At 43.6% G+C, this 27,950-nt stretch overlaps 1 protein-coding gene across 1 annotated transcript in view; it reads right to left on the bottom strand.

Moving 5' to 3' along the window:
• Positions 1 to 27,950, bottom strand: part of Pde11a (phosphodiesterase 11A) — a 324,698-nt gene that overhangs the window by 150,322 nt on the left and 146,426 nt on the right. The window contains exons 6-7 of the mRNA XM_060390423.1: positions 19,329 to 19,461; positions 1,496 to 1,571 (exon numbers count right to left, since the gene is read on the bottom strand). Coding sequence (XP_060246406.1) covers positions 1,496 to 1,571; positions 19,329 to 19,461 — 209 coding nt within the window. The remainder of the gene's footprint in view (positions 1 to 1,495; positions 1,572 to 19,328; positions 19,462 to 27,950) is intronic.

The raw sequence follows: 27,950 nt of genomic DNA, 5'->3' as shown, positions 1-27,950 counted from the left end.
TTAAAGCTTTATATATGATATAAGTTAATTCCACTTTGTGTTCAGGCTCGGATTCCAAGAGCCTAGAATATTCTTCTTGATGCTTAATAATATACTAATATATTCATGCCAAGTTACACAGTCCAATGGGGGGGGAAGTCCTTTTGAAATGTAGGACTTGGGCTGCAAGTACACTCAGTTGGTACAGTGTTTGCCTAGAAAGCAAGAGGGGCCACATAAATTGGGTGTGGTGACGTACATCTGCAGTTTCAGCACTCAGGACAGAGCCAAGACCAAAAGTTCAAGGTCATTCTTAGCCACACAGTAAGTTTGTCATAGCTTGGGACACATAAGACCCTGTCTCAAAAACGAACAAAGAAACTAAAAACAGGCCTCAAGAACATGCACAGAGTACCAAGTCACTGGTTCCGTAGTAGAGAAACAAAATATATACTATGTATCAAATACATCCCTCACTTTACATCTCTTACCAGAAAAAAAAACACCTCATTTTCATTGTGGTTTTAGGTAAGCTGCTCTCCTTTATGATTGCTTAAGCTTAGCCGTAAACTCTTCCTTTGCCTGGGCTTCTGTATTCACTACTTTTCCTGACTGAGTTTTTCTGTTGGTTTGGGTTTGGGCTTTTTGACAAAGGGTCTCCTATACTGTCAGGATGGCCTTGAATTCGCTGTGTAGCTGAGGATGACCTTGACCTCTTCCTGCCTCTACTACCGACCTGCTTGATTTCAGGTATGTGTCACTATGTCAAGATCTGACTGTGTTTTCGTGAGGTACAGGGAAATGGCAGGCAGGGAAAAAATGTTGGCAGCTGCTTTTGCCTGCGTTTTCTTTATTGTGGGGAAAGTGTCTATTCAGAGACATGCCAGCTCAGGGGCATGTTCAGATGTATCCAGAACCTTTGCACCCACTCTTTGCTCTAAAGCTCAGGCATGGACAAAGACATCATGAGAAACCTAGGGCACCTCAAGTTGAAGCTTGATCCATTCAATAACTGATACTCTGTGACTGTTTCAACCTCTCTGTTTCTGTCTGTCTCTCTTTGTCTCTGTTTCTGCCTGTCTGTCTATCTGTCTCTCTCCTTCCATCTGTTCTGAAATGTATGTGATATAAAAATTGCAATGTTCAGTTGGTAGGCTTCTGAGACCCCTTCCAACTTCAGAATTTATGAGTGTTTTGAGATTAATAGATATTTCCTCCTTGTCCTTTGGTTAGTAGTCTGTTCTTATGGAATTGTAGAACAGTATGGAGACATAGCTTTGTAAATTCTAGGCATAGAAATGTGGAATATACTGACCTGGTGATATGAGCCTGCAAATCCTAGTATTTGGGAGGCAGAGGAAGAAGTGTGATGAGCCCCAGGCTAGCCAGAGAGAGGTCAAGGGCAACACACACACACAAACTGGGGATTTCATAGAAATACTCGGGCCCGGTTTCTGTCTTAAAGAAAGGTGTCTGTGGCATCACAAAGAAGTTAGTCATGTGGGTAACATCTTACCAATTATTTGGTGGCTGCTGTTCCAAATAGGGACACAGAGAACCGATCTTATGTGAAAACCAGATATCTGGTCCGCCTAGGGCAGGAAAAAGGAGTTAATTATCACCAAATATTAGCCACCGGTTGAAAAGTTATTTCTCAATACTGTGATCTAAAATTAGTTGAGACAGGATCTGAAACCGTTACCCAGACTAATCTTGAACTCACCAGCTTCACTCCATAGCCTTCTATAACAGAGTGCTGTGACAGCCATTGCGATCTAATCTTTGAATGAATGAATGAATGAATGAATACCGATGAGTAAAGAGGCTGTGACACAGTAAAGGGCGGGCCTTTAAAGAAAACAGGCTTGCATAGCTCAAAAAAAGCACATCAGCGTTTTTACCCGAGATGTGAACGGTAAACAGAACTAAAGACTTAGTTTCAAATGTGTACTACTAAGTCTTTGGCCATATTTTATGTTTTTTACATTTTGGTCACAGTGTACTCTGGTCCATTAATCCATGAATATTCTTAATTTGCTGGTAGGTTTTGAAGACCACATTTTCTGTGAAAAAAAAAGAAACCCTGGGCATTCTTAATAAAATCAGTATGTTTGGGAAAAAAACAAACAAACAAACAAAAAACCCACTCACTCTCTTTTTTATTATGTCACAATGAGCAATACAAGAAGATCAAATTCAAATTCAGCATAAACCAGACAAACAGCCAACCAACCTGACTACCGCAACCCTTGCAACAGCAGAGAAGTGGGCCACACGTGTGGCACCAGACAAGCGCTCTACAGTCGAGCCTGGGCAATCGGTGCGCTTTATGTAAGCCAGTGGTCAGTGTTCGCCTTTGGCTGGGCAGACCCACTGGTGGGAACTCTTGAACCTATAATGAAATGTGTCAGATGCGCATTGACTGTTACTACTGCGTCTTCTAAAGATTCGCTTCTATTATCTGAAGTTGTGTGTTATGACTCTGTGCATGGGTGTGGGAATGTGCTGTGAATGTGTGTGGGGGCCAGAAAAGGGTGTCACACCCCAGAACTGGGGTTACAAGCGGTTGGGAGACACCTGACGTGGGGGTGGGAGCTGAACTTGGGTCCGCTGAGGTAACAGTGCTCTTAACGGCTGAGCTGCCTCTCCAGCCCGGGACTGCAGATTTTTCATTTTGCTAAGTTGTTATGAATGTTGTAAAATCCCATAACAAAAATTTAACAGAAACTGGGAAATTAAAAATAAACAAGAGGATCCAGAAGATCTCTGAGCTCTACAGAAGTCAGTCCAAGTATCACACGAGGCATTTGAGGACAAGTTTCCTGTCTTAGTGGCCAGAGAGGGGCTACTGGGGCTGAAAGGGCCCCAGTGAGTTAATACGACCTTTGCTTCCAGTGAGAAAGTGTCATCCTATCACTCTAACCAGAAAATAAGATAGCAATGATGAGATCTTAAATATTTGCTAAAAGTTAAGAGCTACTTATTTTTAAATTAAGAGTTCAGAACTATGTACTTTAAAGTATGGACCTGGAAAGCTAATTTTATATTTGATATCTTTTTGAAAAAAAAATAGTCTGTTTATCATAAATATGAATAAGCATCTAGAGAAACACAAAAGGCATAAAGATAAGGTCTGCCAGGTTTTCACAAAGTGCACTGTAATCAAGACACAGAAAGTCAGGTCACTTCATGGTCCTTTTCTAACCCCCAAACCAGCGCCCTGACTTCAGCCAACCCAAACTAGGATGCTTCGTTTAAAGCTGATTTAAAGTGAGTCACTAACTGTGTACTCTTGGGGGTCTGGCTTCTTTTCTATAATATTATAATTTTGTGCTTTACTCATTTTGGCTTGTGTTACACAGTGGCATCGTGTTCCCCTGTCTGAATGTCATGTTGCCAATTCATTCCACTCCCGTGGACCACTGACTTGTCCCCAGTGTAATCACAAATAATGTTCCTAGGAATATTCTTGTGCAATCTTCATACACACGTGAATGACTTCTTGTGAATAACTGTAATAGAGTTGCTGGATTGCAGGCATGTCAGTTTCAGTGGACATATCCAAAAGGCTTCCCAGAGCAATTTTTAAAAACCAATTTACAATAGCAGAAACATTTAGCTGCCTTACGCCACCACTGTTCAGTGTCATCTGAGGTTTGTTTGCTTTGTTTTGTTCTCATTTTAACAATTCTGGGAACCGTGTGATAGTATCTGATAGTGAAAATACTACGTCTCTGATAGCCAGAAGAATTATTTACCTTGGCTTACGCCTGATTACTGGCATAATTATCAATGCCTTTATGCTTTCAAAAAGCATTCTCATTTAGACTGCCAGTCACTTGGTTTCCTGCTGATGGAAAAGTTGTGTAGCTTTCTTACGTTGTCTCGAGCCGTCTTCTCTTTCATAAAACACCTTGTCAAAGGCATTTTTGCTAGTGGGTTGTCTGACTTTTAAAAATCATGTTGAAAAAGGCTTTTCCTATATAATGGATAAGAGCCACTCAGATACATAGATTATAAAAGTCTTCCTCATTCTGTATCTTGTTCTTTTACTCTCTTGCTTTTGGCTTAGAGATCTATAAAACATTATTTCACACTATAGCAGATTTTAATTTATGGTTAGAACATTTTAGTGTCTTATCTGAGAAATTTTACCCCACTTCTTGCTCATGAGATAATCTATTTTCTCCATCACCTCTTTGTTGCTTTAACTTTCACATTTAAATTTATAGTTTAACTTTTGGTGTGGAATGTGCATCATGGGTTGCAACTTTAAGATGCCACAACACTATTTTAAAGGGGGGGAGGAATCTCATCGTTTTCATTAATCAAGTATCAGTGTTTGTTTGGTTCTGCTTCTGGACTCTCCATTCTTATTGATCTAGATAACTCTTTCAACATTTCACCTTTCTGCCTTAAATAAGGTGCCATATCTTATTGGGTAGTGTAAAGTCTTCAATATCTAACACTTCCATACAAATGTCACAATTAATTTTATATTGGTGCTGAGCATACAGCCATTTTGGGGGAAAGGGTTGTGCTAAATTATCAGCCAACTTGGAAAAAAACTTGTCTTGATAAAAATTCAGCCCTTTAAAAAAATACATTATTTCAAATTATGATTCTCTCTCTTTCTCTCTTTCTGTCTGTATGTGTGTGTGTATCTGTGTGCGCATATGTGCATGTGAACACAGGTACCCACAGAGGTTAAGAGAGGGTGTGTGATCCCTTACAGCTGGATTTTCAGGCAGCCTTGAGCCACGTGATGTAAGTGCTAGGGACCAAACTCCAGTCTTCCACATGGGTAGCAAGTGCTCTTTGCTGCTAAGCTACATCTTCTGCTCCCCAGAGTTGGGTCTTTTGATCCATAAACATTCTTCAATTAACTTAGAGCTGAATTTTCTTTCAGCAAGGTTTTATCTGTAGAAGTCTTACATGTAATTTGTTACAGTCATATTCCTGGTGCTTCAAAAGTTCATGTTATTATAAGTGATGCTGTTTTAATGCTTTATGCTTTTACTTTGGTATTTATGGGAGATTATTTCCAAGGTCCTCGAAAATGTATGAATATTCAAATCCGTTACATAAAGTGGCATCATGTCTGCATACAATGCTGCACATTGTATGAGCTTTACATATCAAGCCTATATCTATCAATCTGTTTATATCAATTATTAAATTTAATATGTCATCTGAATATTATTTGGGATTTTTCTAGCCACACTATAGTGCCATCTTATTCTTCAATTCTTTTACTTTTTAACCATATGATGCTAGGCCATATGATTTTCTTCTCTCATTTAATATAGAACATAGATAGGTTTTTAAGAATCCCAAGCTAAACATGAACTGAACCCAAGGATGACACCAACAGACATGCTACTGTGGAGTTAAACCTAGGGGGCCTCAAACCTAGACAGAGACATAGGGACCACCAAGGAATATTGAAAGTGGAGAGGGTGGATAGAGCACACCAACACATACTCCTGTACCAGATGGTCTGTCTGCCTTGAAAACATAGTACAAGTCACATTCTACAGACTGAGCAGGAAGACACACACACACACACACACACACACACACACCTCACCAACCACCACCACCACCAACAACAACAACAACAATTAAAGAAAAAGAAGCCATGACTTTGAAGGGTGAGTGTCAGGTCCAAATTCTGGAAGTGAGATCAAAGCCAGCATTACTCAGGAACTTATGAAACCAGCCCCCCACTTGCAGAAGGGACAATGGTTGTCTGTGGTGCCCATTAGCATGCCACAGTGCATCCTGGCCCCTGGCCTCCCTCAGAATCACAAGCACCTACTACACATTTCAGAGTCCATGCTGGCATCCTAGCTCTTCTCTCCCACCCCTCACACTAAAGTTCTCCAGCTTGTGGACTTTCCTAACCCCAGCTTCCCGTTATCTTCACCACCCTGCTCCATCTGCTATGCTGCTCTGGTTTTGTCCCTCTCTCTTGGTCCTCTTCTCCCTTTGTCTCTCTCTTTCTTTCTTTCTTTCTTTCTTTCTTTCTTTCTTTCTTTCTTTCTTTCTTTCTTTCTTTCTTTCTTTCTCTCTCTCTCACACACATACACATACATTCTCTTTCTCCTCTTTTGGCCCAGTTCAGTCCATTGCCCTTATTTGATCTACCACCTTCTCTCTCTGCTCTGGACTCTCCCAAATACCTCCTATCTGCCATAAAACCTTCCTTGGAGCAGCCTGCTGTCAGTTTATCCATCTGGACCAAAACCCTTAGTTCACAAAGTGGGTATATTCACAGGAGGTTTCGGGGGGGAAATGATATAATTATATTATAATATAAAAAATTGTTTAATTTTTTTAAAAATTAAAAAAAGAATTCCAGACAAAACAGTCTGAAACAAAATAGGAACATAAATCATCATCCAGACGTTATTTATTAACGTCTCCCACGTGGATTGCAGAGTACCGGGGGATAGAAACATGAACTCAAGTCATCCGTGAAGAACTCAGACTACTCATGGCAGACATAAAGGTAAGATACGTGTGAAGCAGACCAGGTTCAGACCATGGTCTCGAAAAAGCTCCAAAAAGACTACAGAGAAATCAGGAATAGCTTTAGATCCTTTAAAAACAAACCTTCGGCGACGGCAAGGGAGATTACATCTATTGGCTGTTCACGCTGTGTCTGTCCTCCCTTCAGCACTTTCCCTTGAATTATTTTATATACTTTTAAAATAACCCGATGAGGTAGGTACTGTTATCATCTGCCCTTATCAGATAAGGCTCAGAAAGATTAACTGCCTTCAACGGAAGAGCCTGACTCAAAGGAGGCCAGACAATAACAAACACATCCATCAGAGTTATCTTTTGATAGAACAGAATGGCTTTCTTCCTTTCCCGAAGGATAACATCAGAATTAAGACAACGCCAGCAAGCAGGAAGAGGAGGCAGCCAGGTTGACGAGGCTGTATGGGTATAATCTATGGGCTAGTAGCTCCAGTTTCTCCAGAGTGGCTGTGCCCACTTCGTTTGGCCAAGGAAGGGTTGCACAGCACTGGACAGACCATGGTCGTTTGAGTCAGTATAAAACAGTAGGTGTGCTTGTCCCCCGAAGTTCCGAGACAGCTAAAACCCTTCTCTAATCTCTCCCATAAATCCCAGGTAGCTGAGGAATGCCTCACTTCACAGAGGGCAACAGAATAGGAATGTTCAGGAAGTCTGGAGTCTGGAGGGTGAGAGAAGCAATCCTTACTTAAGCTGCTTGTCAGATACAGGAATTCATTTACCCATCATTTTTAAAGCATTATACCCACCAAAAATTAAAAAAAAAATTGGGTATATCACCTCTCCCATCCATAAGGATGAAAATATGGATGTCTGGCTTGAATAAAGTTGGTCGTGGGGAACCTGGAAACTTGGATGGAAACAATAGGGAGTTCAAACTGATCCTGGGATTGAGAGGGCCAAAGAGCACAAGAGCTTTGTGTGGGTAAATCATCAAGGTAGGAAAGAACGTAAATAACGAGGACTTGAAGAAGTGAAACTTGGAGAGCACACTAGTTAGGGCTCAACGGGACAGAGATGGGACAGGACTCTAGAGCCTAAGACCTTCACCCAAGGCTTTACTATGTTTCTAAAATGTGGATGCATTGCTACAGCCTTTACAGGGGTTGATCCATTAACGTGTATCTGGAGCGTATAAATAACGTACAAATAACTTCTGACTTACTGATTTTTATGTCTTATGATAATTATCAAAACTATGCCCAAAAGCTTCCACATAAGAGTATGAGCCACATCATTATCAGAGTGAAGTATCAACAATGGCATGAATCTTCAGAAGTCAGTTAAGTAACTCATAGCACACCCATAAATTGGAATATTACGCAACTGATTACAGTCAGGCTATGGAAGAATGTATCTGGACATGGGAAATTTTCCCTGTATCAGGTGATAATTGCATGGATGTGCGCACACTTCTATAATCCAACAAATCCTTCAAAGGCTATGACCACAATGATTCCCTCTGAATTACTTAGCTCTTGGAGATTAAAAATGATTGACTCTAGTTTCTATATTTTAAATAAGAAACATAAATTACTTACGGACAAAAAGAATCGTTATGTTCAAAATAGAACAAACACAGAAACAATGGTGATAAATAGCACAGAGTGATCAAGTAGGATAAGAACTGAAAGAAGGTTGTTCAAAGCAACAAGTAGGCTAATTAAAGGCAGAGATGGTGTAGAGATGGAGTGGGGTCTGGAATAAAAGTCAAGTGTAACAGGAAGTTCACACAGAGAAAGCTGTACTGCAAGGAGCTAGAATCTGCTGAACACTGGAGAGCCATGAGACATCAGAGAAAGCTGTGTCTTTAAATTTCTCTCACTATGGGGAATGGTGAAACATTCCCCAGTGAAGAGGCCAGTGAATGGGTATGGCTGGGTGGCGGTAGGGAGGTGATTATCATTCTTGATGAATCCTACAAGGTGAGAGAGGACAGCCAAGAAGGGTACCAGAATGTGAAGAAGAGTAAAGCTTCTGGTTTTAGATCACCAAGTCATTTCTCTCAGTGCTGTTAGTAACAGAATTCTATTTCTGGAAATTTGAGTAAAGCCTAAGAGCTCATGTCATCCTCTATGGAAGCTGAAGGAGGAGAGGAAAGTGACACTCATTAAAGATGCACAGAACTGCCAGACAATGAATCCCAAGTGAGCTCAAAGAAGAACAACACAGCATGGGGCAAAGAAGAATTCCTGACCATTAGTGTTATCGCTTAAATCTGAGATGCTCCCTAAAGGCTCATATGCTGACAGTGTAGCCTCCTAGTTACTGGCAGGTGCTGGGACCTCCTACGGTGGCATTCAGTGGCAGGAAGTTAGGATCCTGAACTTGGATCCTCAAATTTGGCCACGCAGGCCAAGCTTGTGGGTCCCTGATCTGATGGCTTTTTAAATGCAAATATGAATCCCCCTGAAGCTGACTTTAGGGCTGCATACAGTAATCCTATCATTCAAATGTAAACACAAGTGCCAGGAATAGGCAAAGTGACTTAGAAGATACCAAGGAGGCACCCAGCCTTTCACAGAGCCCGAACCTGGGGTCACTCAGACTGTGGGGCATAACTGTCATTGACAAGGGGGAGAAGACTAGACTATCAAAGACAGGTCTTTGGAAGTTAGGTCTTTGGAAGGCATGGTGTTCAAAGAGATCCTGGGACTCCAGCCCTCCCAGCTCTCTGTGATGGCTACTATGAAGCGAAGAATCCTTCTCTATCACACGCTATTTCATAACAGGTCCAAACAACAGAACCATGGACTGAAAGTGTAAATCACAATAAAACTTATCTCCTATTAAGTTGATTGTCTTGTGTACTTTTTCATAGGATTGGAAAGCTCTTAACTGATAACACATCTCCAGATTATGTCAGCAAATGAAACTCCTCAAACAAACATTGCCTGAATGACCCCAAACAAGTCACCCCAAACTCCTAATACCTCGACTTTTATCATCTCTGTCTCCTGCCTACCAAAATGGAAACACTGGTTGTATCCTATTATGGTTGGTGTTAATGCCAGCTTGCCACGAATTAGGATCACCTGAATATGGAGCCTCAGCTGAAGAATGTCCTGATTGACTTGTCTCAGCTGTGGGTGGCACCTTTGGGTGGAACCCGAGCTTAGAAACCAGCATTGCAGAAGGATGCCTATCTCACTTTTGCTGGTTTGGCTCTTGCTCTTAGTTGATTTAGCCCGGCTGCTGTGGACGTCTTCAGTCACAGCAGAATCAGCATTTCCTTGCTTTCACAGTGGAATAGGCTCATCCCTCCAACCCAATTTTCCAGGCGTCCAGTGCCAGACGGGGACTACGGAGGTGCTACTGCCTTGTGTTCTGAGTGACTATGCCTGCCCCCAGATATTCTGGGACTGCTCTAAGTGTCGAGGCAGCCAGCCTCAAGGACAGAGAACCGGGTTCTTGGCTTCTCAGGTGTCATGAGGCTATCATTGTTTTAAAGTTCGCTTAACAAACTATCTATGTTATATATACTATAAATGAATGAATATATTCATATGCATATATATTCATCTCTGTAGATCTGTTCCTGTAGAGAAGTAGTTCTCAACCTGTGGGTTATGACCCCTTTGGAGTTGCAATCAGATATTTTATTATAATTCTAACAGTAGCAAAATTACAGTTTTGAAGTAGCAGTGAAATAGTTTTATAGTTGGGGATCACCACAACATGAGGAACAGCATGAAAGGGTTGTATCATAAGGAAGGTTGAGAACCACTGCTCCAGAGAGCCTTACTAAAATATATTCAGATTTTGACATCACAGTTGATTCTTTTTCTTTGTGCTTTTTCTTGTTTATAATTTGTTTTATGAGAATATACACGTGAATGTGTTTTAATATGTGTAAAGCACTTTTAAAATGCAGATATCACCTACATTGAAAGGAATACCTGTCAAAACATACCTGCCTTATTGTTCCACAGGCTTCCTGCCTAACGACCCTAGTGTGAAAATCCACACCACAGAGTCCCTCAGATCAGGCTGTGCGACATGAAGTAGCCTTCCTTAACAGCTACAGTTCAAGGAATATCCTCTATGAGGCTGCACAGGACGAGCCAATGAAAAATCTGTCTACTTAAAGACTTGCCTGTACCTGTTTCTTTATAGCCAAGAGACTCAGTTAAACACGGTTGATGGTTTAGCTACTGGATCCTTCAAAACAGACCTGTCATTTTTTTTTTTCAGCCTCCCAGAGGCAGGCAGAGCAAGTGTAAAATGAACTGGTAACAATGTAGCTGCCCTTTAATCTGCAATGTATTTCCTTTCCCTGTTCTGGTTATCCCCAGGTTCATGGGCTGGTGAGAATGTCTGGTTCGTTCTAGGACTAAGTACCAAGGTTAGATGAGGAAGCCAGTCCTCAGTCAGTTCCGTCTGTTTTTTCATCCTGACCATAAGATTAATCCTAATGTCTTCAAGATCACTATCTACAAATGATTTCCTAAATTCTTAACAAAACAAAACAAAAACCCAACCAACCAAACAAACAAAATCAAACTGAGAGTCTAAAGCTCCCATTGTTTATGCTATGAGGTAAGGCCTAGGAGGCCTGAGCCTTTGAGCTGTGGAGCTCATACTTGTTTTTACTACCAACTAGGACCCACTTTATATCTTGCTGTTTTTATAACTCTGGTCCCCTAGCCCTCCCACTCCTCCTTATTATCCTGAGTCCTGTGTCCACCCACCAACCTTCCCTATCAAACCTCACTTTTGAGAAAAGTCCTAATACAAGCTGTAAGATGAGTGGTTGGCTGAGGCGAGGAGGGAGCATGTGCAGGCGCGCAGATCTACAGAGCTTTACTCCTTTTAAGGGTTTCAGACTTTCATTTTTCCATTTTACCAGACGCTTAACTGATGGAGCAGAAGGTGTTCTAGAGAACAGAGGTTGCATTGTCCTGCCAGGCCTGCGCTGAGGAGTGCTCCTCTGTGATGGCCTGACAGCTGAAATGGGCTCTAATGCTCTCGGGCGGAGGACCTCGGAGTCTGGGGCCCCATTATCCTTAAGTGCTACATCACAAGAGCAAGTACTTTTGAGTAGTCTGCAGCAGGCTTTTAGAAATCGGAACTTCACAGGGAAAAATTGTATGGGACGGAAGGCAGAGGCTTAGGGTCAGAGCAGGGTCATAATCCTCAGTGTGCGCTCTGTTAACTGAATGTCTGTTATGGCCAGCGGCATCGTGGGCGATGGTGGGCTTCCGGCTACCCCTGCATTTATACCAGATGCGGAGCTGGCCAAGCCAGTCCTTGCGTAAAGCCCACCTCAGCTTTGAGTTATTTTTCTGCTCTTCTCAGTAAAGGTTTATTTAAATGTTGGGTCCATCACTCATTGTTCTTACTGAAGGCAGAAAACAAACTCTAGATGGGACAGCTCCGGAAACGCGTCCTGTAAATGTTAGGTCGGAAGCAAATGCTAAAATGAGCAGTAAAATATGATACATTAGATTAAATACTGGCTTGCTATTAGTGTATTTCTATTAGTGTATTTGTGTCAGGTTCTTTTTAATCTACTGTGAAAATAAGGGCAAAAAAGCATCATGGGCGATGCTCTAGCCAGCAGTCGGTTAATTACAAGGATGAATTCAGAAGCACAATGTAAACAAAGGGAAAGCTAAAACACTTGTTTTCCGTTTAAGGTACTTCTAAGCGCAGCGTGCACGACAAGAAGCCAGCTCATCTGCAAAGGCAGTTTACATGCTGCGAGGCCAGTATTAAACAAAGATCTCAGAACCAAACTCTGAAAACACTCCACTCTGGCAGAAGCCAGGAAAAACAAACCATCCAAGTCAGCTGTTTTTACTTTACTCACATTTTAAAAGCCTTGAATTTTTTAAAACTAATTTTCAGAAGGCGCCCAGTACCTTAGTAAAATTTTATTTCAGTCATAAAGATTCTATAACTTAAAAAATTTATAAGTTTGCATGATCACAGAAATAATATGAACAAGTAAAAATGTTAGAGCAACAATAAAACCAAACACTCTACTCTTCTCATTTCTAGAGACGACAGTGGTTTGGAACAATTCTGTCCGTGGCTTCTCAGAGAAACATGTCATTGTTCGCACGTCAGCCTGCGACACAGTCAGCAAAGCTAAAGCAGATTCACAGATAGCACACAGCAGTGGACAGAGCCAGCACCAGTGCTGCCTGTGCTCCTGCAAGTCACTCAGTAAAACCCACTGCTAGGACAGTGTTAACAAGGACTAAGGGCAGACAGTGGCACACCAGCTCAGGAGGAGTATTACCCGCCTCTGAAATGACGCCATTTGGCTTTCTCTCTCATAAGACAAGGGGGCTTTGAAGAGTTATGATGTGAACTACAATGTCAAAGTAGCTGGCTGCCATCAGGAGAATGAAGTACAGACTTCAGAGGGAAGGTGGGAAGGGAGTCAGGTCAGGAGGCCATGGTTAATGAACTAGCCTGGAGATGATGGTAGCTAGAACTGCCGTTATGAACTGATAACAGCTGAGCAGTGAGAAATGGTCATTTTTTGAGTAAATTCCATGGACAAGACAGGTTGGATGGACCTCCCAAGCAAAAGGCAGAATCATGACTGTGAGATCCCTCACCTAAGTATTTGGAAGAACTAGAATATCTTAACACAGACTGAGAGTCACAGAGACACAGGTGTGGGATTACAAGCTGCTCTGTATGTGCTCCATTGAGGTATTTACTAGAAAACAATGCGTACATTTCTATATGCGGCTGTATTTATTACTCTATAAGTACTTCGCTGTGCCTGTATTTATTTCTTATAATTTTTTTCTTTCAGACATAATAGTTGCTCTATAGGGCAATTTTGCATGGGCTCATTTTGGGTGATGCTGGAGTATGCACTATGAGAAGGTGTGTCTGTGTCTTCAATTGTTGACTGCTAAACCAGCAGAAAGCCGGATATTAACCGGATCTTGGTGTTGTGATTTTTATGCCCCATCACTGGCCTCATATTTGTAAACATTCACCTTCCTCATTGCTCATCAGCTTAATAGAAATCTGCTGGCCAATGGCTGGGCAGGAAGGGGGAGGCAGGAAGGGAGTCCCAGAGAATTCAGACGCAGGAGATTCACCAGCCTGGCACAGGAAGGAACAGGCATACTGGGGCCGAGGGAGAGATAAAGAACTAGCCACATGGCGGGCCATGGCCTAGAACAGTTGGGGCGAGCTCTTCGAGAGTCCACCAGCTACGCACTGCGCTTTCAAACAGTAGCGAGTCTCTGTGTCTTTATTAAACGGCTGGAGAGTCCGAGATAGTCCTGTTTAGGATAGCCTTTAAAATGCCTCCCTGGTGCCACCTTCCCCCCATCTTTGTAGCCAGCCTGTATACCTCTACCTGCTTGCATGGGTAGAGGCTCACAAACATATGGCAGCTGCTCCCCTGGCAAAGGCAGTGGGCTAACAACTCCCGAGACAGTGTGGGGTCACTCTCGACATTATCTGAGCTCTGTCTCAGCTGTCTCGAGTGAGCTCTTCCTGATGGCTTTGGAGAGTGAGCTGAGAGGACCACCTGTAAGACCTGAGGGCAACCCATCGGGGCCCATGGACATAGTAAGTAGATTTGCTTTAGCAGGCAAGGCGCTCCATTCTGCCCACACTGTGATCAGCATGCAAATAATTGCCAGTGCCATCTGGGTAACACCTTGATCTCAGCCATAGGAGATCCTGAGGAGAGTGCCCAGATGCCATTCCCAGATTTCTCCCAGGGGTCAGAAGTTGCAGGATGGACGGTGGGAGTTCTCAGTAGCTGAACCATGGTGCTGCATTAGGCAGCAGGAGACCATGAATACACGTAGCATTGTAACAGGTCAAGCAAGGCAGTGTTCCTCCATCTTGCATTCTTGCTGGGGCCATTTCAGGTTTAACTAGAATTTGATCTCCTTGATGGAAAATGCCATGGGAAAAAAAAAATCACCCAGCTCTGTTCTAGAAACCCAAGGTCAGGAAGCCCTAGCTAACTTGTCTTGGCATCTGCTAAACTGCTGTGGGTGTGTGCCCCTCCAGTGAGCTGCTTGTCTTAGCTTCTGGTAACCTCGCTTCCGGGAAGCCTCCTGGCAGCTGCTCAGCAAAACGCCAGGATGTGGCTTCTGCCCACAAAACTTCTATGCTCTGGATATTCGAGGCTATGCCTAGGTCCCCAAATACTTGAGTATAGTCCCAGACAGCTGGAATACAGATTTTCGGTTAGCTAACACTGTGTCTGAGTGGTCCTCTCTGGTGGGATAACCATAACAGCATCCCTGCCAACATCTTTAGAAGCAAATATGGGCACTCCTTTCCCTAAGAGAAGATACATGGTGGCTGATAAAATACAAAACCTACCCTGGAAACCTATCAACATGAATTCTTTTTACCATTATAAATAAATAAAATCAGGTGTATTCATATTTTTTCAGATGTTTTCAAGGACCATAAAGTATTTTTATTTTTTTAGTTTTTATTTGTATTTTTCACAATTTATTCATTATGTATCCCGATTGAAGCCCCCTTTCTCAACTCCTCCCAATACCACCCTTCCTCCCTCTTCCTCCCCATCCCCTTCCCCTAGTCCACTGAAAGGGGGAGGAAGTTCTCCTCCTTTGCCATCTGCCCATAGCTTATCAAGTGTCATCAGGACTGCCTGGATCCTTTTCCTCTGTGGCCTGCTAAGGCCGCATCACCAGGGGCAAGTGTTCAAAGGGCAGGCATGTTCTTGACAAGACAGCCCCTGTTCCTCTTCCCCGGGAATCCCAGTGGAGCCTGCCAATCGGCTACATCTGAGCAGTGGGTCCAGGCCCTTGGTTAGTACATCAGTCTCTGCAGGACCCCCTAGGCTCACTAAAGAAGCTAAGGAGGACCCTAGGGAGGACACGTAAATCTCATTCAGAATGGCAAACAGGATAGACACCAGAATCAGTGGAAGAGTGGAAACAGAGTGGGGACCATAGAGTCTTGAAACGTGTGTGTGTGTGTGTGTGTGTGTGTGTGTGTGTGTGTGAAATGATCATCATAAGTAGTAATTTTAAGGCTCATTTGTTTGGCTTCATAACTGTTTTACATAGCACTCTGTCATGGCTTTGCAACAAATTTGGCCTTAAACACAGGCATGCTTTCAAGACCAGTGGGCAGCACCTGTGAGAGTCAAGGACCCTAGGCAAACAGATGGAGAATCACACAAGGAGGAAACGCCATTAACTGTGGAAGAGGGTTACAAAGAGAACACCCAGCTGGGGACAGCTGGGATCACTTCCCCACAGCCCCCTCAGCAGGTGCCTGACAGCACCTGGGAGGAGGTTTCTATCACCTTAAACCCATCCCTTGCAGCTTCGACCAAAAGGAAAAACAGCAGTTACAAAACTGCTGATTTGAAAATAATGACTACACTCTTCCTGTGGATGTTTGAGCTGAGTTGCTAAGAACCTCTCACAAGTTATCATAAGGCAGAGATGACACAGAAATTGGGAAGCTAGCTTGCTTTTATACTTCTTACCGCAAGGCAAAGCTCGGCGCAATGAATTAGTTCTTATTAAAAGAATCAATAATCATCTTGGGGTCATTATTATCTTTTTTGGTTTGTTCTATGGTTTAGAAACAACCAGCAAAGGGCAGGAGCACTCACTGATTTTGCAGAGGACCCACTTGACAGCTCACAACTACCCCTAACTCCAGTTCCGGGGGATCCTATGCTCTCTTCTGACCTCCACAGGTACCAGGTTCGTGTACAAGGTTCTCTCTCTCTCTCTTACACACATACACTTACACAAGTACAAAAGCAAAACACTCATATATATTTAACAAGTAAATATAAAAACTGTTTTTAAATTTTAAATAAAAATCACACACACACACACACACACACACACACACGCTCTCAAACCCAGACAAATAGCTAACTGAGATGCCTTTTAACATATCAAAACTGTTGCTGGTCACCAGGTTCTCCCAGCAACCCTCAGTCCCTACCTATTACAGGGTGCTCCTGGCTGGCATCCCCCCACCCCCTACCCTGAACTCTCCAGCCCAGGGCTGGGCTGCCCCTTCCCAAGCTGCTCTTCCCTATGTAATCCAGCCTTTGGGCTCTGCTGGTCCTTATTTTGATCCCTTCTGCTGTCTTGGCCAGTCTCTTGGGCCTGGCCACCCCTCCTGGTTGGCAGCTCCTCTCTTGCTCCCTCTCTCCATCCCTCCCACGTGGCCTGGCTCCGTCTGGCTGTGTCCACTCTAGACTCTCCCAGATGTCTCTGTCTTTGCCCCTTTCATGTATTCTTCCTCACATTTTCAATAAACTTTCTCCTCTGCCATACCTAGGAGCAGCCATGTCCTCTTGTATATTTCTTTTATTTTTCATTTAATTATATTGCTAGATCGGTAAAACACTGACTTCAAAGGCCTTTCAGAAACCTTCTGGATAAACAAAATGAGGCTTCTGCTCTTATACAATGCTCATCCTTGGCAGCACGAGCCGCAGAATGTGGAGTGCAAAGAGCCACAGGCGAATACACACCGGGTTAGTCAATACTCAGGGGTTGCTGAGCGAAGCGATGGGGACCGGGGAAAATCAATACAGACATTCAAAGTAGCTTTCTAAGTCTCGGGGTGGGCATATGGGCACGCACGCATTCACTTACACCTTGACAGATGCTCTGTGAATGCACGGAAAAGGCAATGGCTTAATTTGCTGTTTTTCTTTTTCTCCAGAATTTGACTTTCCCCATGGTCCAAAGCTGAGAGCAGAACTGCACCAATTCACACCCAATTTAGTGTTACGATCTAGGTCAGGAAACACTTACGGCTCCCATCTCCAATTAAACGTATTGACTTTGTAACAATTGGCAATTATGATTTTCTGCATATCCAAAGTCCTTGGGTTCTTTATTTGTTGTTAGTGGCAATCACAGAACAATGGAGGCTTTTCTTCATAAAATGGGATGCTCAGAAATCTTTTCTTTAGAACTCGCTCTTTCTCAGCTCAAGGAAGAGATACATAGCATGAGGCAGAACTTCACACCGCAAACTCTGCCTCAAGCACAGTGCTGCAGTGTGCAAACACCGACTTCTTCATTCCATCTTCACCCCTGCAGCCACAGCCCAGTCCTCACAAAAGAAGACACCCGGGGCTGTGTGCTCTCCTGGAGTACAAACCGAGTCTCAGGTAGAAGGTAGCCACCATCAGCTAATGGGAGTTCATCAAAGAGTTTCCAAGGTGGGAGGATTGAAGTCAGGAGGGAGAGGAATGCCTGGGGGAGGGAGCCTGGAAGAGTATTGGTCCAAGAGCTACAGAGAGCAGAAACTGTGAGGTTTAACGTCTCTCTGCAGAGATAGGGAAAGATGATCTGATGATGACAGTTATTAGTCAGCTTTCCATGCTTACTTCCAAGATGTCCCTAGGTCCCCATAACAGCTCTAGACAAGATGGTCTCTGGACTCTGTGAGGCACAAGGATTGCATCTTCACACATCTTCTAAGCATGGATCTGCTCTCAGTGCTTGTGAAAGGGATATAATAACCCCCTAGTGTTTGACATTTAATCCCAGAGATTAACTGTCTCTCGGTCACTAGTAATCTACCCTCTATTCAGCAGCCAGTGGGGTCGTTCTAAAGTACAACCTGTGCTGGTTCATGCGTCATCCCAGTGCTCCAGAGGTGGAGGCAGGAGACCCACTCTATATCCAGACCCCACTCCAGAAGTGTCAGTAAATTAATTAGATTAAAATTCACAGATACTGCTGGGCAGAGGTGGTGCACACCTGTAATCCCAGGCAGGCTGATCTCTGTGAGTTCAAGACCAGCCTCGTCTTCAAAGTGAGTTCCATGACAACTAAAGCTACACACACACACACACACACACACACACACACACACACAAACCTTGTCTTGACAAACAAAACAAAAAAGTTAAAAATTTAAAAGTGCAACTTCTGCATCTCATGCACTTAAAACTCAACTACTACTCCCCACTGTGTGGGTAAATCTCAAACTGTTTGGAACAGAACATCCAAGGCTTTGGGAAATGTGCCCATCATTTCCTCCCCAGAGTCATCTACTGTGGCACTCTGCCGCGTTAAACTAATCCTCCTTCCCTCAACTCCCCGTGCTCACTCAGATTTTCCCTCGACACTGTCTCCTCGCAGAGATTGCTGTTCTAAGTTTGCCTCTTGCTGTGTCTCTCTTCCTTGAGCTGAGAAAGAGAGAAAGCTGAAGAAGAGGTTTCTGTGTATCCAGTTCCATGAAGAAGAGCTCTCAGTGTTCCGTGACTATCAAAAGCTGCGGCCACCCTCCCAGAGTTAAACCTGGCCATCCGCAACGGAGAGCTTTTAGTACCTTCCTCTCTGTGTGCACATGTACATACTCACCTGCAGCTATCTATCCAGAGGCATTTTATAAGCCTATGTGAATTTATCCACATGCCGTTTCCATACCACTTTAGAATGTAAACTTGAAAACTGTTTTCATACATTCTGTATGTCAGTATAATGTGCCTTTATGGTTTACATTAATCAGTAGCAACCTGTTTTCTGTTTATTGGGAGCAATTTTTAAAGATGGTGGTGATTTTAGCTTCTGTTGGTCAATGAGCATGTCATGTATGCATTTTTATTGTCATCCCACAGTTAAATATACAGTTTGCCCGGTTATGAGAAAGCATGCCAGCCTAAGGAGCATCACTTCACCACAGGCCTGGGCAGACAGCAGTTGGCCAACGGTAGGCCATGCTGGGAACCAGATCACAGAGGGTGCAGGAGTGTCAGTTCTCTTGGTTATTGTGGCTCTGCGTGGCATCCCTTCTCCACCTCAACACTGTGACAACGGGACCTGGAGGGCTTCTCTTACCTCAGCGTCAAAGCGCGGGTCTTGGTAGGCATCGCTGACGTTCACAGGAAGGCCCGTCGAAGCAACGAGCTCAGCGATGCTGTTGTTTATCAGCCAATCAGAGTAAGATGATTTCTCCATGCTTTCCTTGAAACTGTGGGAGCACCAAGCCAGCCAGAAGAAAGAAGAGAAACTAAGTTTGCTGGGAAGTAAGCTCTGTAAGACTATATTAACAGCAACAGTACCTGCCCTCATTATGGAGGGGTGAATGGTATTAGTCATAGAATGACAGGCAGGTAATTATCAGGAGCCACTTCGGAACCAGCTCCCCACTAGAATGGAAGGTAATCAGACTGGGAAACACAGATCTTCTTCGAGCCAGAAAGTAATTCTAGGCTGTGTTTAAGCCTCAGGGTAGAAAGCACAGAACCAGGCAAAGACCAAAACTAACAACAGGATATCATCATGGCCTCATACATTTCTGCTGAGTTCCTCCACTTGGCACCTTGGTTGAACATACCAGATGTTTTAGTACCAAGAATGAGGGGAAACTGGGAAATAGAAGTTAGATGCTTTTGGTGTGGGAATGGAACCCAAGGCCATATGAATGCTAAGCCAGTGAGCTATCATTAAGCTATATTTCCAGTGATGACATAGTCCTACTGGTGTTCTGAGTCTAAGCTACATTTTATGTAAGAAAACACTGAGTAGTTGCTATTACACTGTTTGTACCCACATGTACATAGTTGTTTTTATACTGCATGCACCGGTTTGGAGTCCACGGCACACTGAGAAGGGCAGGAGCTGTCATGGAGACCACCAGTGCATGAACGAGTAGGAGGGGTAGATATTATCTCCATCGTCTCTACATCACGTCTGTAGAGACCAGTGCTCTCTGACTGGAACACTCAGGATACATTTGTGGTGTTAATCATCTCTTAATGCATAGAATACACGGGTACCACACAAGCTTACTCTCTGCGGATCTCTACCTGCAAATGAAAGTTTAATCAGAGGCTCCGGTTTACAGCTCTTAAGAGGTATGTAAATCAAAGAGATACAAAGACTGAGAACTTCAAAGAAAACTTGCTTTGTTTTCTAATACAAATAACAAAGTTGGTGTTCTGTTTTCTCCTTGCTACTCTGTGTCTATGTTACTCTTTAAGGAAAGTAACATAGAGGAAGAAACATGGTAATGTGCCTAATATGTGGACCTAGGCTAACAAAATCATTTCTAAATGTATACAAACACGTGGACCGAATTCTTGATGCTCTTTCAAAGATGCCTTCTGTGGTGTCTGTACGCTGTGTTTTACAGTACATCTGTTTTGTGTATATGTGTGTATATATACACATGGAGGGTACCTTTAAGTGTGTGTGTGTGTGTGTGTGTGTGTGTGTGTGTGTGTGTAGGCCAAAGGTTGATGTCAGGTGCTTTCATTGATCATTCTTCATTTTATTTTTTGAGGGTCTCTCACTGATTTTGTTAGGCTTGCTAGTCAGTAGTCTTGAGAGACCCACCTATCTCTGTCCCCTAGTATTACTGTTACAGATGGGCTCTGCCAGGCCCCATTTTAACACGAGTACTGGAGATATGAACTCGGGTCTTCATGCTTGCCATGACAGACACTTTACCAACTTTACCGTCTCTCCAGCTTTCTACAGTATAATTTTAAAAGTTTTCATAATCAGATAGGAAGTGCTGACCTATTAGGTGCTGTAGAGCATGGAAGAAAGGGCTGAGGTGGGACCTTAGAAAGATCTGAATAGAGAAGTCAGGGATAAACCTGACATGAGGAAGAATAGTAGTTACAGGTCAACATTAAACAATTTTCCAAGTGTCTTTCAAGATGTGTGTGAGTTCACTGGAAAGATGTGAGGAGGTTTTGGAGGAGGATCTTGTGCACTGTGTTTTCAGATGCTGATTTTAGTGTGATCCGGTTGCTACCTGGCCAGGGACATGTTATAAATGTTGAACCATCTCCTGTATCCATGGGAGGTAAGGAGTGCTCCCCAATTAATCCTGATTGGTTAATAAATTTGCTGACAGCCTGTACCTAGACAAAGAGAGAATTGGAAGACAGGACTTGGAACTAGTGGTGGGGCTCGGAGGAGACCACAGAGGGAAAGAGGAAGAAGGAGGGAGGAGACAGAGAGGACAGGAGGTCTTCATTAGACATGATGGACTAGGAACACATGGCTGAGTGAAATGCCCTCTGAGGATAGACTGATAGAGTAGAAGCTGCCCAGGAGTCACCAGACTGGCAAGTGTTTGGCACTGATCTGGGTTTTAATGGTGGGAGGATTATTACAGCTCAGAACCTGCCCAGCTTAAGGCCCGCATTATATTAATAAAATTAGTGCTTCTGTGTTGTTTACTCAGGAACTAGAGGGCTTTTGGGGTTATAGCAACCTCCACCCCCCCAGAAGAGAGTAACTAATTCCTACTACAAGGAGGAAATATCAGGAATTTAAGATAACCATAGCAAAATGAGTGGTCATATAGCGAAGAATAAGACTAGAAAGGAGGTCAGGGTCCAAAAATTGAGACTTTTGATGGAGTTGCTGGGACCTTAGCTACAGGCAATAGAAAGCCATTTGAGAACACAGGAAAAAATGGCCATCTAAGCAGTGATCTTAGGAACCTTAATTCAGAGGTAGCGAATAAGAAGTGTTGGCTACTTTGATCCCCTGTTGGGTGGAGCCTTTCAGAGGACCTCTATGGTAGGTTCCTGTCCTGTTCTCACAGACAAACTTTGGGCAGCACACAGGGAGTCTTATGGAAAAAGGAGAGGACAGAAGGATCTGCAGGGGACAGGAGCTCCACAAGAAGACCAACAAAGCTAAAAATCCTGAGTCCAGGGGGCCTGCAGAGACCGATGTGCCAACCAAGGACCATGCATGGAGAAGACCTAGACCCCTTGTTCTGATGTAGCTGATGGGCAGCTCAGTCTCCATGTAGGTCATAGTCCACTATTTTGAACCCATATGAGAGAGGGTGACCACTGGGTCTCAGGGTATCAAACTTTCTCTATCAAGCTGGGTGAAACATTTCGGTCCTTGGGTCTTACGGCCATATTGTTTGGTTCACATTGTCACACATCTAATTAAATATCTCCTTCGGGCTCTACCATACCCCTGCCTGTGTTTGGTGAGCACTGCAGCCGGGCTGATATTCTCATAGAGATGTTTTTGAAGAATCTTGATGTTTCTGTCTTAGTCAGGGTTTCTATTGCGTCTGCAAAACACCATGACCAAAAAGCAAGTTGGGGGAGGAAGGGTTCATTTGGTTTACGCTTTCATATTGCTGTTCATTATTGAAGGAAGTTAGTACAGAACCTCAAACAGGGCAGGATCCTAGAGGCAGCAGTTGATGCAGAAAGCACGGAGAGGTGCTTGCTGGCTTGTTCCATGTGACATGCTCAGCTTACTTTCTTTTAGAACTCAGGACCACATCCCAGGGCTGGCACCACGCCCCCATGGGCTGAGCCTCCTTCACTGAGAAAATGCCTCCCAGCTGGATCTCATGGAGGCTTTTCCTCAACTGAGGCTTCTTTCTCTCTGCTGACTCTAGCTTGTGTCAGGCTGACCCACAAAGCCAGCCTGTACAGTTTCCAAAGTTTGTTTGTGTCTTCTTACATTCATTTCATTGTGCTCGTTTTCCTCTGCAGTGAGATTTTTTTTTTTTAATTTTAGAAAACACAACCTTTGTAATAATGGTCTGGGAATATAAAATAAGTGCAATTAACATCTGATCTTTAGTGAAACACTCTTATAGGATGAAATCCAACTACAGTTGTTTAACTATATAAAGTTGACCGGTGTAAACTCAGGATTCATATCGAGCTGCCAAGGTAACTTCTTATTTTTCTTGCTTTACAAAGATCAAGGGTACAGAGAGATGTAGTTATTGAAGTGAGTCTCATGTAAAGGCCTACAGGTACTCTCTCCTTTCCACAGGGCTATCTTCCTTCCGAATGAGAGACTTAAAGCAACTTCAAAGATAGCTTCACAAGCTCAACCGTATTGAGAGTCGAGGGTGGAGATGCAAGAGAACTGCCCTGGGATAGACAACACATACGGCTGCTCATGGCTGCCTCCAAAGTGAGGGGTTAGGACATAGACACAAGCCTTGGGGTTGGCGAGGTCCAGACCAGCTTCAGAGAGAAATCTATATAAGCAGAATAAAATAGGACTAAAAGAAACAACGCAGGACAAGTTACTTCAGCATCCTAAATCTAGTTTTGCTAAAGTTTCAAACACACACCAAAAAAACTTATGAAAATGAACTTACTCCTTAAAACAGCACATATCAGGAGCAAAACAAATGCATAAAATGATATTCATCATTAAATTGTGCCCATGTTGATATTTCTGTTCCCAATATCAGAGTTTATTTCCATATTTTCACTAGAAAATTTCAGGATCTTATTTTTTTGAGAATGACTATTGGTTGGTCTGTATTGAGAGTGAGATGATAGAAGACAGAATCTTGCATGAAGTAGATGCAAAGGGTGTGAGAATTTTTTGTTGTTTATTCTGACCTAAGGAGTCGGTACACAGGAACCCTTCTGTTGTTTTGAGTATGAAATGTTTCTCCTCCACAAACTCATGCTGGGGCCTTGTTTGTCATCTGATGGGCTTTTGGGAAGTGATTGGATCTTGACAACTCCGACCTAATCCTTTCATAGATGCATAATGTAATGGCATTACTGAGAGGTGATAAAGGAAGGGATGGGGCCTAGCTTGAGGAAGTGGATGACTGTGGGTCTGAGCTCTGGAGCTGTGTCTTACTTTAGCTCTTCCCCACATCCTTTCTGCTTCCTGTCCACTCTGACGTGAGCAGTCCTCACCTCACACTCCCACTGTCATGCTGTCCAGCCTCTCCACTGGCTCAGAAACAACGGTGCTGACCACCCTGACTAACGCCTCCTAAGCCATAAGCTAACATAAATCTTTCTTTCCTTTGAGGTATTCATGTCTGACATTCTACCTCCACAACAAAGACTCTCAGAAGTCACCACCTGCACATGGATATCCGTCCAACTCTAGTCCTACCCATGGACAGATGCAAACAAAGCTGCAACTTCAGGAAACACATTACAATAGCAGCAGACTGTGACCGACGCTCTGATGTAGTGGTTCTCAGCCTTCCTAACGGTGTGACCCTTTAATACAGTTGCTTGTGTTGTGGTGAGCCCTCCCCCCATCATAAAATTATTTTCATTGCTGCTTCATAACTGTAATTTTGCTACTGGCATGAGTCATAATGCAAATACCTGATGTGCAGAATATCTGATTTGAGACTCCTGTGGAAGTCACAACCCTCATGTTGAGAACCACTGAGAGTACAAAATATTAGGGCAGCTGAGGAAAAAGGGGTGTTGACCTTAGTTTTGAAAGATGCATCCATAAGAAGGAATTTTTAAAAATTCAGATGAAGCTATACTATAAGGAAAGGAATGCTTTAGAAGTCTGTGGTTTGTTTATCAGTTTGCTCATGATTTTGATTTTTCCCTGTTGAATCGGGAAATAATAGAGTTAACACTCAGGATATGCGGTAGAAATAATGAATAAGGCTACCATGGAAGAATCCAAATAGTGTGCTGTGTGGTTCTGTGCGTGAATCTTGAATAAGAAGCTTCATATCCTTATGAATGATTGTCATATCTGTTGCATCAAACCTCTATTAAGTTTCTTGTGTATGTTTGAGATTTTATATATACATATAATTACATAAATGTGTGTGTCAAGTACTTTCTAGATACTTTTTCATCACTATTTTATAGCATAACAGGTTTTTCAAGGCTGAAGTTGCTCATTCTCTTAGATGCACTGATAATTACTAATGAAGACTGTGGCTTTTGACTAGACATTGACCAACAATGTGGGAGCAGAAATTTTAGCCATCTATTTTCCGTCAAAAGATGATTGTCAGCTGATCCTCTGGCAGCTTGATTATTCACCAGTGGGACAGGGAAGTATTTAGGACACTTAATTTCTTTTTTTATGCCTGTAAACAAAATATTGAATTTGACTAAGAGATTAAGTGTGGTAGCGTTCAAACATTTGCTTCACTTAGATGTCAGTCTGAACTATGGTTCACAAACCGAAGCTCCATTCCTCACTTTTTCCTCTCAGGAAAGCCTGTCTACCCTGGGGGCCTTTGCGACACCACCAGCTATGCAACATTATTGGAAATTATCTTTTAATTAGGAGATTAAGGAACTAAGTCAATAGCAGGGGGACTAAAAGCTAGGACCCCAGCAGGGGAGTCTCAAGCCCCCAGGACTGAGACTTTAATCTACCCTGGCTCAGTGTGTCTTCGAAGGCTATTAGACAAACCTTTTAGTTATGAAAGGAAAAGATTACGCAATTAGCAAACAGAGCCAGCTGGTTAGCTCCTGTGTTGTGATGGTAGAGGACCAGGCTTTAATCTCCAGAAGGCCCTAAAGCACTTGTTCTCAATCTGTGGGTCTCGGCCTCTTTAGGGGTCAAATCACCCTTTCACAGGGATTGCCTAAGTCCATCAGAAAAACACTAGTATTTGGCATTATGATTCGTAACAGTATCAAAATTACAGTTATGAAGTAGCAACTAAAATTTTATGGTTAGGGGTCACCACAACATGAGGAACTGTATTAAAGGGGCACAGCATAAGGTTGAAAACCCATTGTTCTAAAGTTGATCCTAACCTATTAATAAACTTGTTTTTTGGGGGGAGAGGGGTAGAGTGGATTTTGATGGTGGTGGTTGTGTTGCTGCTGTTGTTCTTTGAGACAGGGTGTAGCATTGGTTGTTCTGGAGGTCACTATGTAGACCAGGCTGGCCTCGAACTCTGAGATCCACTCATCTCTGCATCCTGAGTGCTGGGATTAAAGGCATGTGCCACCACTGCCCAGCTAATGAGCTTGCTTTTAAGGTTTGGCTTGAGGACACTTGGAATAAACTCCCATTTTTTTCCCACTTTAAAGATTCTGTGTTATCAGAAATTAAGACATGGCAACTAATGAGCCTTCTAAACTTCATTTCCTAAATTTGTATAATTAAAATGATGAAGCTTATCACCCAGGAGTTGATGCCTCTTTAGGGGGTGTCTTGTGGTGCTTAGAGAAGCATCAAGTGGCACACGGAAGCGATATGTAGAAAAACCTGTTGTGATTGCTGTTGTTATAATTTTGGCAAACATTCTCTAGCTACGAGACTACAGATACATGTATTAATGTAAACCACAAGGAATCAAACTATCTCTCAAGGCTGCTTTGAGGTCAAGATAACATACTATGTGAAGAGTGCATGCAAAGAAGTCTCGTGATAAGTATGAGTTCTTATCAGTCACAGATTCCCTTTTCTTAAAAACACCTGGCATCCTGACTAGTTTTTTTGTTCACTTAACAGAAGCTAGAGTCATCTGAGAAGATGAGAAATTCGCAAAAATGCTTCTGTAAGACTGGACTGCGGACAAGCCTGTAGGAATCTTTCTTTGTGTCGATTCTTTGATTTCATATCATGTGCTCCAACCTTACTCATCTTCCCCTCCCTCCACGTCCACGTCCGGGACTTGCAATCTCCCCACCCCCGAAGTAAAACAAAACAAAACCAACAACAAACATCTAAGTGTGGAAGGTGCTATGTGTCACAGTGCATCACACAGTACACACCTGTGCCCAAACAGCTTCACTTGCAAATGTTCAATGCAATGAGTCATTGGTCTGATTTCGAGGCCTCTGACTTCTGCTACACTCTCAATACTGGATCCTCACCGGGACTCCTCTCAGATATCCCGTTGTTGCCCTGTGTCATGGAGATCTGCAGCTTTGGTTCCTCAGGACCTGCCCCTTCACGAGCTCCAGCAGTTCATAGGTAGGGTAGATGTTGGGGTGGGCCAACTCCAGGCCCTGGATCTGGGCCTGGGTGGCAGCTGAGATGGTCTGTCTGACAGCTCTCTTGCACAAATGCCACGAGAGCCAGCTCTCTTGCATTGGCCGGGTGAGGGGCTGGGCCAACTCTGCTGCCTGCAGCAGCTGGCAAAGAGCAGGACTAGCTTTATTATACCCATGCCACAGTGCCAGCTCTACAGTGCTATCCAGGAGAGGTACAGGGCCTGCTCTCCTGAGTGCTGTAGCCAGTGAGGGCTGGAGCCATCTCTCATGCATGCAGGGACAGCTCTCCCATGCTGCCTGGGGGTGGGGCCAGCTTTCTTGCCTGCTGCAGGAGGCAAGGGCAAGCAGGGCTAGGGAGATGGAAGATGGGGGTGGTGGGGCAGGACGTCTCTCCCTCAACCATGCCACCACACAGCTGGGGAGGTTTGAGTGGGGGGTCAGCCCCTGCCCATTCGTACCCTCTGGGCCTGCTCATTTGTGTTCCCACCACCAGCGCCAACTCTACGGTGCTGCCCAGGTGAGGTGCAGCCCACTCTCCTGAGTGCTGTAGCCAGTGTGATCGGGGAACTCTCATCCGCCCTCACACATCAACATGGCCCCCGGTCAGCAGCCCAGAGCAGTTTGGCGGTAACATGAGCCATAGGCATCAACACAGACCCCTGCTGCTGTAGGGCCAGTCATGGTCCTCTGTGGCAGCACGGGACACATGGATGTCACCATGGCCTCAGGTGGCAGGGTTGGCTATTCACAGCAGGCTGTT

Source organism: Meriones unguiculatus, chromosome 8 (assembly GCF_030254825.1).
Source record: "Meriones unguiculatus strain TT.TT164.6M chromosome 8, Bangor_MerUng_6.1, whole genome shotgun sequence".
Taxonomy (NCBI): Eukaryota; Metazoa; Chordata; class Mammalia; order Rodentia; family Muridae; genus Meriones; species Meriones unguiculatus.
The sequence above is the reverse complement of the archived record's forward strand: the minus strand, read 5'-3'. Positions and strand labels throughout refer to the sequence as shown.